The sequence below is a fragment of the Tinamus guttatus genome, unplaced genomic scaffold (assembly GCF_059628265.1).
Source record: "Tinamus guttatus ecotype Peru unplaced genomic scaffold, ASM5962826v1 Tinamus_guttatus_pri_ptg000012l, whole genome shotgun sequence".
NCBI lineage: Eukaryota > Metazoa > Chordata > Aves > Tinamiformes > Tinamidae > Tinamus > Tinamus guttatus.
The window spans coordinates 2,135,823-2,150,820 of NW_028288546.1; the positions used below are offsets into that span (position 1 = coordinate 2,135,823).

General features: G+C 38.1%; 1 protein-coding gene across 1 annotated transcript in view; it reads right to left on the minus strand.

Annotated features, from left to right (window-relative positions):
* Positions 1-14,998, minus strand: part of EMC2 (ER membrane protein complex subunit 2) — a 37,928-nt gene that overhangs the window by 9,169 nt on the left and 13,761 nt on the right. Inside the window, exons 5-7 of the mRNA XM_088523105.1 lie at positions 13,453-13,510; positions 2,172-2,257; positions 1,949-2,008 (exon numbers count right to left, since the gene is read on the minus strand). Coding sequence (XP_088379231.1) covers positions 1,949-2,008; positions 2,172-2,257; positions 13,453-13,510 — 204 coding nt within the window. The remainder of the gene's footprint in view (positions 1-1,948; positions 2,009-2,171; positions 2,258-13,452; positions 13,511-14,998) is intronic.

Below are 14,998 nucleotides of genomic sequence, written 5' to 3' on the forward strand. Positions count from 1 at the left end.
AATTACCAAAGAAAAGGCTAGCAGTTGTTTAAAATAAAGCTTTCAGCATGAATTATTAGATCACAATGCCATTTTATTTGCACTGATTACCAAAATGGTAACTTCACAATCTTTCAGATAATATGACTTTCTACAGAAGTTGCATCTACTAAAGGTAGATGCTCAGAAGGGTTTGCATAGTAGGATTTCAAAAAACAGAGGCAATGTCTGTAACCCAAGTATTGGCAAATATTTAATATTAAAGACAAATTAGCAAAGATGAGACAATATTAAACCATAAAATTTGCATTATCTTTAAAATAAACGTATCGTGGTTTTCCTCTATGAATGTTACGACAGCCTAGAAACAGAGAGAAAAGAGTCACCAGCTCATTCACCAAAAGTGGTAGGTGAAAAGAAGCCACAGTCCTCGTAACGGGACAGAACATGGACCTGGGGACTACACAAACCCTGCAAATCCAGGCTTTTCCTTAAGCAATGGTACCAGCATGGCAATTTCACAAACAAGGCTAAATTTGGTATATTGATAGAATAGGTAAACTGGCTAATTATTTCCTTTAATGAAAAAAGGAACTTTTAGTTGCTTTTTGACCCACATTCCATTTTTTTCCTAGTTAAACTTCAAATAATAATAATATTCAGAACTGTACACTAAGCACAGTCAATTTTTTTTTTCAGTGACCTGGAGAAAACTCTGCACACTATTTTTATTGGAATTGCAGACCAACGTAAGTAAAAGCAAAAGCAATTTATTTCTCAAATTCCACTACGGTATTTTGTAATGAAGATCATAGCCAAAGAGAAAGGAAAGAGTAAAAATAAATATGTCTGCCCCACTCTATCATTCATTTTTGTATCGACAGTTCTGACAAGGTTAAATGTATTTTATACATTGGAGTTCAGTTCTTTTTTTTTTTTTTTAAATAACTATTTTCTTGGAAAAGTTGCTGGTAAATTTCCCAAAGCAAATGCAACTATGGATACTGAAATCCTAGATTATGCTTTAAATCAGCATTTGAAAGAGCTGAGTAATTATTTTTGGTGAGAATGGAGTAGGAGAAGTGAGAGGGGAACAATTTTTTCGTGACAACAAGAATGGCTGTTTTTTCCTTCAGAATTTGTTTCTTTTACTACTCTCTAGAAAGGAAGGAAGCAAACAATGTGATATAATTCAGGCCAGGCTGAAGAACTGAAGGGGAGGGGGGCAGATGCCTTTGGGCAGAGGTTGGAATTAATGCTGTGATATTAGAAAACTTGCACTAAGGCTTTGAGCTAATCCTCTCACACTGGGATTTCCTCCTGTCACTACAGCAATAAAAAAGCTAACAAAAACATTAAATATCCAATAAGCAAGTGACTACAACCTTCAGCATTCCTGATGGCACTGGCTTTTGTACCTAGGCGACCAAATGCCTCCAGCTCTGGATCCATGCGTTCTGGGGGTGAGTGGGGGTTTTGTGTGGTTTTTCTTTCTTTTTTCTTTTTTTCCCTTCAGGTTTAAAAGTGTAACTTACAAGTTCCTTCAGAGGTAAACTAACAGAAAAACAGAATCTTACATACAGTTACTGTAATTAATTGTTTTCAGAGGTTGTGAATTTAAAATTACTACTACTAAAACATCACTTGAATGAGAAACTATGGCAAATGTATTCTGTTTTCCACTACACATATAACACCTTTTTTTTTATATATATATCACATATATACTTTTTTTTCCTTAAGAAACATAGGTAATTCGGTAAGTTGATTTTGCTTTAAAATAAATGCCTTGAGAAATCATTCAGTAGTCAGATAAGGTTGTTAATTATTTCCTGATGATGCTTGCTCTATTGGAAATGAGGCTGTCCACTTTCTAACACTGGTCTGTCAAAACAATCTCTGATGTCTTTGACTTCCATGGAATAGACTTCAATTTAGCAGATTTATGTGGACTTAGCAAACAACTTACTCATGTTCATTGATGTAAAGTTCTGCAAGTTCATGCCAAGCTTCTTGGTCTCCGACAAATCTGTATACAGAAAGCAAGGGAGGAAAAAGAAAAAGAATGTGCAGAGGGATTCTGTAAATGACCAGCATGGAAGCAAAGGCTTAAATCAAATGCAAATTCCTTTTTAATTAAAAAGATTTATCAGAATAGCAAAACACAATCAGCATTCTTGTAAGACACTCACTGTTCCAGATACTCATTCAGCTCTCGGATGGCCTCAAGATTTTTCCCCTGGGCTTTTCGAATGGCAATCTTACGCTTTCTTGCTGCCTGTGGGTTGACATTAATAAAGGATTAGAGCCTCATAATTCCCTGGGTTTTTGTATAGAAAGCAATTTGACTGTGCAAATTATTATCTCAATACCAGTGGAATTCCACTGCAGAGCAACTGCTAGGCTGGAGTTTATAAACATACCCCGTGACATCCCACTGAGAGACTGAAAACCTCTTCTTGCAATCACATTATGTGTGCTTTTCTTTGGAGGCACAAACTGTATGCGCTATTTCAGTGAGACAAATGACTGTCCAGATTCTGGTAATTACAAAACAGCAGGAGAAGCTAATCTTCGAGCCAGGCCAAAGCCCCCCACCTTCTCATTCACCAGATCCATGATTATAGTGGCCGGGTTTGAGAGGATCGCACGGATGCCTGTGGGCTGCCACTGTATAAAAACGACTTTCTGCCCTTTTCAAAGATTTCTGTCAAAGTGCTGAATGGCATTTTTCAATATTAAATATGCACCAACTTCATAAACAAGTTCTGAGCATTCTTAGAGCGCAAAGTAGACCTTTTAATGCAAAGGCAATATAAAATAGCCTCTTCCATAGCAAAACCAACCAGTATCTCAGTATGTGGGTGGAAAATGTATTTCAGAATAAACAACATGAAAAGTGAAAATTTAAGTATTATACAGCAATAACATTTGGAACTCTATAAAATTTGCTGCAGACCACCAGGAAAAAAGATACACAGCATTTTAATAGTTGATTATTCTGAATTACGACGTGACTCCAATTTTTGAAGTATGTAGGTTATAGTTCTCTAAAAGCAGTTTTCTGACCTCGAGAAATTTTGAATCAAGGTAGATTTATGTTGCAATTCAAAAAAATGGACCTTTTCCCAGCAAGTCTGGCAGAGTTTGGAGCAAATAGCAAAATACCTCGGCCAGCCTGAAAGATCTTGAATCTGACAAACCAAGAGGAAAAACAAACTCCCGTGTAACAGGCTCAGAGAAACACCACTCTTGTCCCACTCCCCTGTGTGGCAGCTCCTGGGCCACCACAACTGCTGTAGTCAAAACGTGTGACAAACGCTCTGTTTTGCACAGTAGATCTGTACATGTACGGACACACACATCCTGTTTCTCCATGGCGGAATATGGAAAGTTAGTGCGTTTTCTTTCTGTAACACAATCCCACTGTTTATTCCCCCTCATAACTCCACTTCATATCTTAAAGAACATGTTAGACAGCTTGGTTGGTATCTTGCAGAAGCTTTGAGTGCAAGAGAACACAAAGTTCTTCAGTGAAAGCTTGGAAGTTTTAATATTTAATTCAGGTTAGCTGTGAAATTTGTTTCTTTGTGACCGAGCTTCTTGAGATTTCAATCACATACAATGTGAAAGAATTTTTTGTATCTTTAACAGTATTTTAACTGTGATTACTCTCTCCCTTAATCTGTTATCCTTTCATCATCATTTGACCAATTCAATCTCTTCTGGAAGAAGAACAGCCAGCCTGTATCATTTAAGCAAATTATTTCAAGCTGGCAAAACAAACAAGTGGCATCACCATAGCTAGGAATGCATTTAACTTCCCACAAATACACAGGCAATGCACATGCACTGAAAATGATGCAAGTGAAATAAAATAAAATAATAAAAAAAAAGCTTTGCTCCTTTGCTTAAGTGCAATGCACAGATAGGGAAAATTCACTGGCATTACCAGAAGATAAATTGGGATATAGACAGCATAGTAGGTTGACTGGGAGTCATGTTGCTCATTTCTTTGTCAAACTGCAACCTGTGAAATCACATTCACCTTGCTAATTTTGAGACATTGGGCTAAACCTTTAGCGGACTCTGGAAATTACAACCACTGACCATAAATCACTACAATAACAACACACAGTCCTTATTTTCTTGAGTTTTTAAAATAAGGACGACTAATGTAATTAAGTTTTTAAAATTTTCAACTATAAAAAGGAGCCATGTCACATGTTTGCCCCACAGTCACTACTTCTAAAACACAAAACACCCCCTCCCTCTTTCTGAGGAGATCTCCAGGCCTTACACAAAGCGGGCGGCCCGCTCGCTCCGGCCGCGACGCTCCGGGCCCCAGCGAGGCCGCGCACAACCCAACGAGCCCTCCATGTGCCCTCGCACGTGAGGCCCCACAGGAACAGCACTGACCTCGGTGAAGGGTCCCTCCCGGAGCAGCCTGCCCAGCGCCGCCACGGGCCCGGAGCAGGGCCACCGAGGGAGGCAAAGAGCCGCGGGCCCGGCCACCGCGGAGCGCGGCCTGCGAAGGCACAAACCCTCCTGCAGGTGACGGCTTACGGAAACCTGCCTTAAAATCCACCACTTGGATTATAAAACAAGCAGGCAAGCGAACAAAACCCAACAGTTATCTACAAAATAAATACAAAAAAAAGCAATCAAGAGACAAACTGCTTAACAACTGAAATGTACTGTTTAATATCTGAAATCAATCAGTGCAGCTGACAACTTAATTTGCGATGACAGGAGCCGTCTAGGCGAGTCGCCCCTCTCTGCTTCCAGCGGGGGCTGCGCTCCCGAACCACAGCACTCCCAAACCACACACACCCGTACAAGCACAAGATGGTAACTTCTGAAAATTACAGCTATTTCTAGTCACAAATATAAACTGACGTGTGCCTGTAAGAAGCACTTTGTCTAATGCAATCAAATAACAAGGACCAAAGGATTAGGTAAAATAAACAGGTTTCGATAGCAGCATTTGGAGTAAAACGCAGATGTGTATATATGCACCTGGTGGAGTTTCCTCTTTTCTAAACTGTATCTTCCTACTCCAAATCCCACAATGTTTCTGCAAAACTACAATTTTGTTTCGTATTTGAGAATAATAGTATTTTAAACTTCATTTTTCATTCATCTTCCGCACCACTAAAGATAAAACAGCCTCTGTGCTTGAAATTCACACTCTCTTCCCTTTCAAATATACCTTCAAAAATCTTGGAATATAGAGAACTTCTAGTTCAAAAAAAGGCACAACATTTAACACAGTGCTGATATTTTTAAAGGAAAATCTAGTAACTGAATGGACAAAATATTTTATAATGGCAACAAAATTTTGAAAGTCAGCATTTTGCTTAACATATTAAAAACTGCTCAAAAGAATTCAATGAGGATCTGTGCGTTGTTTTCCAATCACATAAATAAAATTAAAAACAAAAATATTCTGTACATATCACCATGAGATAGGAACTTAGGCATTCAACAGCTGTGATATTAAGTATTCAGATCTATGATGCCTAAAAATCCTAAGACAAACTAAAAATAAACAAATGAAAACAAAACAGCATTGGTTTTATCTGTATTTATATACTACACTTTAATTCTAGCTTTTTTTAGACCACAAGGGCTATCAGTTACTTGTTAAATGAAGACTGAAATTCAGTATGCCTGTAGCAGTCAATGCTTCAAGAAAAAAAAAACCATACATACCTATATATGTATAAAAAAAATACATATATAAAAATAGATGGGTCTGCATCAAAATCAGGACATTGAAAAGTGCGAGTGTTGCCAGCTTTTACTCCTTATCATGATTTTTATCACCTGTGATCCCTTATCTAGATCTCTGGGTGAGTCCGTTTCCTTGCTGAACTGGGAATAACTCATCACACTCCTAGGGTGCTTAATCAACAGGGTATGTAATGAAAAATTAGCCACTTAGAACCAGTTTTTATTTATCTGCATCAAGTCAAGCAATTTCTTTTTACTGTGCAACACCATCTTACTAGACAAAATTAATTACTCTTGCAAGAAAAGGAACATGCCACTAGTACTACAGAAGATTTACTTAGTAGTATTTTTATTTCCTACATCCAATTTAGCACCTTTTTCATCACTAGCTAGTATAAAAAAGCAGGTCATATTTTACTGTGTTTCAGCCTTTATTTTAGTAAAAACCTCATATTTCCAAATGTGAATTAATTTTTAGTAGATGTATTGCAAGATACCAAAAAATTGCAGAACATAGACTAGGAATATGTTCAAACTCATTAATTTCAAGTCCAGTAAAAATTACTAAGTGACCTACTTTTAACTGCAAGTTTTGTGATTATTATGAAATCTATGAAGCGCAGTAAAGTAGCCGTAACAATTATGTCACCAAGATAGAAATATAAGGCTCCCCAAGGGTTTCATTTGAATTCTCTGTATCATAAGAATAAGGTTTTTTTAATAACAATTCTAATACATAAAGGAAGCCATTCTCCCTTCTCCCTCCACCTTAAATCATGAAGGAAAGAGAAAAAAATAAAAGTATGTTGCCACAAGACATGCACTGTTTGACCATGCAGAACCTATGACATGGAATTCCCCCTTTCAATTTTCCAGCATTTAAAACAAAACACTGGAATGGTTATTGGCTGATTCTGTAAATCCCGCATTCTTAATGGAAAGATATATGTCATCTTAAAGGAACACTTATACCATAATCAGTATCATATGGAGTAAGGTGCTTTAGTATGTCACATATTTATTAAACAGTGAACCTTTCCAAGCTATTTCTTTTAAAACTAATAATCCCCAATCTGGCACAAGAACTAATCCTCCATTTGTCATGATTCTTTTTAATTAGCATTAAGTACACTCAAAGCAAAGCAAAGAGTTGAACATTTATCAACTTCTGCATTTGATTAGTAAAAAACACACCAGCAGAGAGCCTGAGATCGCTCTAAATTTCATGGTTGCAAAGAAAGTATTCGCTGGAGAAGCCTTCTCAGTTACTGGCTCTCTTAAGAAAGGAACAGCTTCCTGTCTGGGTAACTGCTGCAGTGTTAAATTTTATTTTGTGACTTTATGATTTGCTTCAAAATTAATTCTTTCAATTTGTTTTTATGAAGAATTTAACATTTTAGAAAAGGTGCATTTGGTCTAAAAGTTTGACTAATGACAAAGATTTCCTTCAAATTGCAATGTAGTAATCAAAACAGAAGTGTAAGCAGCCAGAACAAAGTTAAAGGGAAGGAAGAACATGGAAGTTATGATCTGAATCCAACCACAGGAGTGAATATACTGGTACCAGATTTAGGGTTTTTTTTTCCCCCAAGTTAACCGTGAAAGGCAGTCACACCAGGCCAAATCTTGCAAGTGAATCTATGCAGGCACAGAGCTTCTGACCAACATCAGGTAGAAAATGTGAGTCTATTTTTAATGTGTTAAAATGTCCAGAACTCCCATGAATGATAGCTCATAGTAAAGTCTCACTGAATGCTCTTAAGGAACCTGAACTGACACAGGTTGAGAGAGAGGTCTTCAAACAGATGAGTAAACCAGATAAAAGATGTAAAACAGGAGAAGGTCATTCCTGTCTACTAGTCACTCTCCCCTACCAAAAACCTACAGTCACCTGTAAAAAACTACCATTCAGCATATTTGTAGGTGTCCTAACATGGGAATTAACTGTGATGAGACAAAGCCAAGTGATGACAGTAAGTTATTCAAGTATATATACAAAAAAAAAAAAAAAAAAAAAAAGGCCTTGAAATTTAATCCAGATACACAAAGGGCAGAACCAGACTAATTTAATGTACACTGCAACACTCTCAAGAGTGCACGCAGTTAGGAAGAAGATGTTGGAATTGCAATAAAATGTTCTACAAACTGTTAGTGTAGTGTGCAGAAATTTTCTAAATACACCCACAACACAGTCGTGCTGGCATTATCAGAAAAGAACACAGACCAGAACACATTTTTTGCCATTGCATAAGTCCATAATGCTCTTTCATTTTGAACACTAGCGGCACTTCCATGCTCTCCTGCCTTGTCTGAAAAGTAGAGCAACCAGAGAGGGCCCAGAACAGGCAACGAGAACTGCTAGACCGGTTAGGACTCTGCTTAGAGGGGAAGGAAATCTATTCCGTTATGGAAAGATGAACAAGAAAATTATTACAGTGAACAGAAAATGAGAACTGCCTGTAAGAAAAGAATTAAGGTTATCAAAATTGATGGGTGGAAGGCTCAAAATGTATTATAGGAGATTTGCCCAAAGCAGAAGTAAGCTATGGAAATTCACTGTCAAATTGTGCTGTAAGTACAGGTATACAAGCACAAATTTTACAAAGATTCAGAAAGCGGCTCAAAAACTTAATACAGAAATTAATTTTTCTGCATTAATTTCCAGTTGGTAGCTACTAGAAGAGCTAGTAGCTACCACTGCTGGCACAGGGAATCCATGACCTGAAGACTAAAAGCTGGGAGACTGGAACAGGGCAAGCTGTGCATTTGCCCTGCTCTTATTCACCTCTCCTGGTAGCTTCTACAGGTCACTCTCCGAAACAGAACAAGGAGCTAAATGGACTTTGGGCACGACTTCCCTATAGCTCTTCTTGTATTTTCAAATACTTAATTCCAAGGGACAAAATCTCCATCAACATTTGAAAATGTTACACCCAGTAACATGGTCAGAAGTCAAACACCGAACGCAATCTCTCACTTCACCACTCATGTTTCAAGAAAAGGCAAAAAAACACCCTAGTGAAGGTAAATGATGCTCCAACCACCAAAGGCAGACAACACTTATTGGAGATTCACATTTGCATCCCCAACCTAATCATGCGGCCTCCTTGGGGACCACCTGAAGCAGCAGCTGCAGCTCCTCACACCACTCACTAACTCCAGCCAGTATCAGACAAGGGCCAAACTTTCAATTCCCTTTAAAACTACCATCCAACAAACTTCAGTTTGGGATTATTAGTGCCCTCCCTGGCAGTGCTGGCCATGCATTTTATGGACCATACACGCATCACCTCAGAAAACTCCCTCCACTAGCAGGTACTCGTTGAGCAAACAACTTCCCTCTTGAAACTTAAAAGTATCTGTGGGCTGTACAGATCTGCAAGAGCTTCACAAGACGTCCCTCTCAGCCTAAAATGAATGCACAGCAAATGCAGGAGTTTTAAAGAATTATCACTATCCAAATGCTAAGTGCTTGTACTTAAAGTTCAATGTTCTCCTCATGTTTGTTAAGGATAAGGGCCTGGATGAAACTAAGTTATCTATATAGTCAAGATGATAGTAATACACGATGACAAAAGGTTTGTTAGAAAGCTTGAAAGAGCTGAGGTATTAACGACACATAAATGCTGCCTATGTAAGTGATATACAGCCCTATCTTTTATTTAGATTTTTCCAACAGCATACAGTCCTACCTTTTATTCACATTTTTCTAATAGTGATTGGATTCCCACAGGTCTTTATCTATCTCTAGTGCCTCTTCTGGAACATGTCCAGTTTGGCCAGGAAAAAACAAAAAACTTGTCATTAATTAAGTTCTTTGTTCAATAACCCACGGTTATATGAACAGACCCATAAAGTTAACAGGATTATCCATATGTCCTAAGCCAAGCAAGCACATACAGTGTCTTCTTGAATTAGAAGCTTAGCTGAGAAAGGGGCAAAAGAAACAGTAGAACCAGTAACCCAATAAAAACATTGGATTTTCCATTGATTAGATTAAGACAAGATTCCATGCGTCAGTAACCTCATTTTCCCCTGTTTCTGACACTATGTTCTGGCAGTCTTCCTTGGACATGACTTGACTCATCTATCTTCTCTGTACTCTTAAACAAGTCACCTTGACCAATTCACAAAAATATTTAGGTATTTTATTAAAATAGATGGTGTTCATTCAAATTGCTCCCCCACAACAGATATCTTTGTCAGCTACTGACAGCACACGACAGGTACCAGCGGGAATGAGAGACACATCTCACCAGTAGGTTTTAAAACTATTTACCGACAACAGAAAATACAGCGCCTCAAGGCAAGATGCGATTTAAAAAAAAAAAAAAACAAATGTCCAAGACTCAAGTGTTAACACATTTTCTTCTCTCATCTCCTACTTCTGACCTGATTCCTAATGTTACCTGAACAGCTCACCTCTCCCTTCCTCTTCAGTCCTCACAATTCTGCTTCCTTTTCATATCACTCAGTTGCTTCCAGACTGTTTTCTTTCCCTTCCTCCTTTTCCTTCTTCTTTTCCTTCTCCTGATTGCTGCAACTCAGAAAACAAGAAAGTCTCCCTACTTCTGTGCCTTCCCAGAGCACTGCAGCCATGGGGAACAACTGCAGGGAAGTCCTGCTTAGGCCCTCTAGCCTGGGATCGATCACACTCAACACAAGTGGAATTTTAAGAAGATGAGTTTAATAAAAATTCCAGCAGTAGACACCGAGCACATGAAATGAAGATTTTCAAATGTCTGCGACTTGGCCAGTTTGGATGTTGTTCTCACAGTGTAATATTCTACTCAGAGCTCTTTTCCTGTTAGTATCCAAGACTTTTCTCTAAACGAGGGGAGCACACTGATTTCTCAATGAAACACATTAAAAAACAACAAACAGCAATAAAATCCTTCTTCCAAACACGTTAAGATGACCAATGTCCCCCCTGTTTTGTTCTCAGAAACAGACCAAGCACTTTATCAGAAGATCTACAAACAACGAAGCCACTGTCTGGCATTGGTATAAAGATTTTCATCTACGTGTCAGACACAACATTAAATTTTAATTAATAAAAACATCCTACAGTAGGAAATGTTATGCAGCCTTAATTACAGAATAATCTGCCAGCTACTGCTCTAATACTCCCAGATTTCAAGTGAAACGGTCTAGAAAGAAGACGGGTTCCCCCCGATAACGTATTAACATCCACACAAGTTGTGCTTTTCACAGGCTCCCCCATTAATGGCAACCTCTTTAGGGAAGGGGCAGCCTCTAAGTCGCTGCCTCCACACGCTGAGCAGCAAAACTGCAGCCCCCAAGGGAGCACATGGACACGGCCCCACTGCCCAGGCGGCGGCTGGTTCAGCAGGTAGCTTAAAGGGAGATAAAACATGGACAGACTGCTCATCTTCCTCTGCTACAAAGAGTACTTGAAATTCTGCCCAAAAAAGTGAAGTAAAATAATTACTATTATCTTAACTTCAGAATTTTGCATGCAAACAAGACTCATATAAATGTGTGAAGGTCCATTAGATAACATCAGTGCTAAGTTCACTTTCCATAACAGACTGCAGCATTTTAAAAATAAATGATTTTAAAAAAATATATAAGAAAACTTTTCCCATGCTTCTCTCAATTTGATACTGTCAGGATTTCTACATGACTCGTGTGAACAATGTCCGTGTTCCACTTGCAGCACTTGCCAGAACTTTTAATATATATAAGCAACTCCATGTGTCAGCACACCAGAAGAAATTGCTGCAAGGTGAGGTGAGTGCCAAGACAAACTCAGCAACAGTTTCTTTTTTAAAATCTTGAGATATTTATTTTCCTACAGCAGCCACATGTGTGCATGGAAATAATTAACAGGTAAAAGACACAAAGAATTCTAACATATGATAATTTATCAAAACTTTCTATTTAACTTTCACTCTGCACATGCAAACTGAGCCAATCTATTCTATAGTTATATAACAAAGAACATTTGCTCTGTGTTTAATAGCCTCTTCACTTCTGTTCTCAGATTTAAAGAAAGCCAATAGGTCATGCAGCTGTTCTAATATTTAGGTCTTATGCTTCTAAGTATTAACATTTTATGTATCATTATGATTTTCTAAAGAAGGAAATCCAAATTAGGTAATTGCCATGCATGTTACTTATTTAAATATATCATTCTGTGTTATAAAACTATCCAACAAACCACTTACTCGCATGACGTTAGCCATGTTGAGACAGCTGAAGAGTAAAACTGCCAAAAAAGCACACTTCAAAGATCTGTGGTCTGCAGGAGCCATGGCAATATGGGGCTCCATTTTCCACTGGCTTCAGCAGAGGGTCATTAAATGTGCACCTAGGTGACCTATTCTTGTGGCTGCACAGGATTGTTTCCATCTTGTTTTAGCATGAGTTTGAAGACAGCATCTCTAGACCTCTTTGAGCCACATCTTGCTAAAATCCATCCAATTTTACTGCAGACAATGATGCACCTTGTAGTCAAACTCCTACTCAGAAATACTGTATACACTTCCAAAGGACAAGCACAGACCATTTATATTTATCTTGCAGAACACAGATCAAGTAGTACGACTTTAGGGAGAACAAAGAGGAAAACAAACAAACAAACAAAAACACTTGCACAAACATTTGTTCAGTTAAACCAGCACAAAAAGATGCAGACTTTATTCTATCATTCTTGTCTGAGTGCTTGTTATTTACACTTTTAAATGTAGACTCAAAGATAATTTCTTGGGGTTGGTTTTGTTTTTTCTCTCCACAGTTTACTTTAAGTGATGGCATTTTATCTATAGCCAGTTGTGGCACACCCTGCCCAGTTATCTGCTTCTGGAGGTCAGCAATGCTGAAGGACAAACCACACCAGGTGAGACTGCAGAAAGGCAGCAGTTCTAAATGTACTGAGGAAGGTTTGCACGAGGCTGTCAAAACATCTACAGTAATAGCTGAAGTGTTGCACCTACCTAGATGACTGCTCAATAAAGAGACACAGTTCTTTCAAACCAATCAAGATAGACATACAGACTCTCAAATGGGCAATGATCAATAGTTACTGTTAACTGGAACTGCACCATGTGATATAAAAATATGGAACTTCATGATTTCTTCATGTTTCCAGCTTTATCTTTACTGGAGAAAACAAAAAGTAGGAATATATTGCTACAAGATTTTTTTAGACTTTCATTTTGGCATCTAGTATCTCAGGGACTCTTATACAACCACTATTCAAGAAATCCCTAAAAAGTACAGTCTGTCTCAGGTTTTGTTTTTAAGGTTGGCAAGCTTTATAGCATTTTCATTCAAAAGCTAATAAAGCGTCCCAGATAATAAATCAAAGTAACTAGGTATTTCAAGCACCACCTGAGTGTACTCAGATTTGAAAGTAAGATTAAGTGTTAGGAAGACAGATGACACATGGCAGACTATATTGATCCTTTAATACTAAATATTCAGGGGAAATGGAAAAGCTGAAAGGTGCAATGCAACCCCTATCGCAATCACTGAAAGGGTTACAAGTTACAACAATATGTTTTCTAAACTCAGCACTTAAGCAAGCATTAAATCACACCTTCTGTTTATGCGAAAAATCTCATTTGTTCTAAGTGATTACACTAAGAAGTTAAAGGAAACAAATTCAAAAAATCATACAGTCAAAATGCTTTTCCATAGCGAATCCCACAAAATGTTAGGAAAACTTCAAACAGTGTTACACTGTAGTTCAGAAAAATCTTTTAAACTTACTGTGTTGGTTGAGTCTTCTTGTAAAATTCTATCATATAGCTGGATAGCATCATCATACCTGTTGGAAGAAATCAGTCATATTTATTTCTGCTAATAACTCCTGACTTTCCAACTATCCTTCCAATACAGTTAATAGCACTGCTGAACTTTTCATACTGAACATTGAGAGCTGGATTTCTGCAAAATTCCTGTTAAGTGAGTTCTAAATCTGAACTGTAGTATTTTATGCCAATATTAAAAAAAAAAAAAGCAACTCCTCTAGGGAATACTATTTCAGCAACAACGTACACATTTTACACCCAAATTGTTTCAGTTCTTTTCCTGTTCTCTGTTTTTTCTGTACCTAATAGGTACAGCTACCACTTCCCAACTCTTCTCTTTGCCAAAGGAGCATAAAACCCAAAACTCGAAAGGACATCCAGAGTGATAGACTTTTCACTTTTTTTCAAGTAAATTTATTTTGTTATGACCTTATAAAGCATAAGGTCAATACAAAAGAGTCCAACCCCTACACTACCACAGATTATAAAAGAAAACTTTTTCCATTATCAGTACATAGGTTTTATTAACTAATTCTGTTTCCTGAAGTATGCCACAAATAATTTATTGCAACTGCTATAAATGCTTTAAATCTTCTGGTAAACAGATTTGTGCATTTAGCCAGCCACATAAAGAACCCACACTGGGCAAATAAAACAATTCAGTTCAAAACACATTTGATTATACAGCTCTTGTGCTGTCACCACACAGTGGGGACACTCTTTTGCTCTCAATGTGCAGTCTGACAATTTTGCAGAAGTGCTGCTGACCAAACTGATTGCTACCCAGTCCCTTCTCCCTTTGGACACCCACTTACACACTCACACGCTGCCCTCAGCTGCACTGGGCCTTGTGAAACTCGGCTGTCCAGTCCAGATCACCATAAGATATAAAAACAACCATGAAACAAAATTTCTGCACAAAAGCAGAAATGAGAAGACGGTGACTGCTACAGACAACTTAAGCAGAAGTACTGCAAAATGTTCTTTTCATGAAGCCTGTTAGTTACTATTTTATCCAGCATATTTTACAAGCCTGAACATGACGACCATAAACTCAGTTTTACTCTGTGAAGTTCCAGAATACTCTATTCTTTCTGTTAGTGAGTGATGTCCTCAATCTGCAAGGCTGTTGTTCACTGCTTCACCTTCCTGCTACGGAAGGCAGGATCTTATCAGATCCTGGGAGTCACTCAGACTTCAGCAGGATGTGTCATCACATCAGCCTAGCAGGTGCCCCTGGGCTTCATTTACAGTCATTGGAGAGAAAGACATCACGGAGTTCCTGTACCAAGACAGGCTCCTGCACAGGATAACCCAGGTATGAAACCTCTCTCCCATCTCTGAACTCTGGGGGAACCCTGTGGAGATGAAACCTCATCTTTCGTCAATGCTCCCAGGATATTGCAGTGTCACGTGAGGAACTAACCTCATTTTTTAGGCACACTTTTGGAAAACTGCAATTTGGTTGCTGAAACAACACATAATGTTTGTGTAGCAGTCACCTC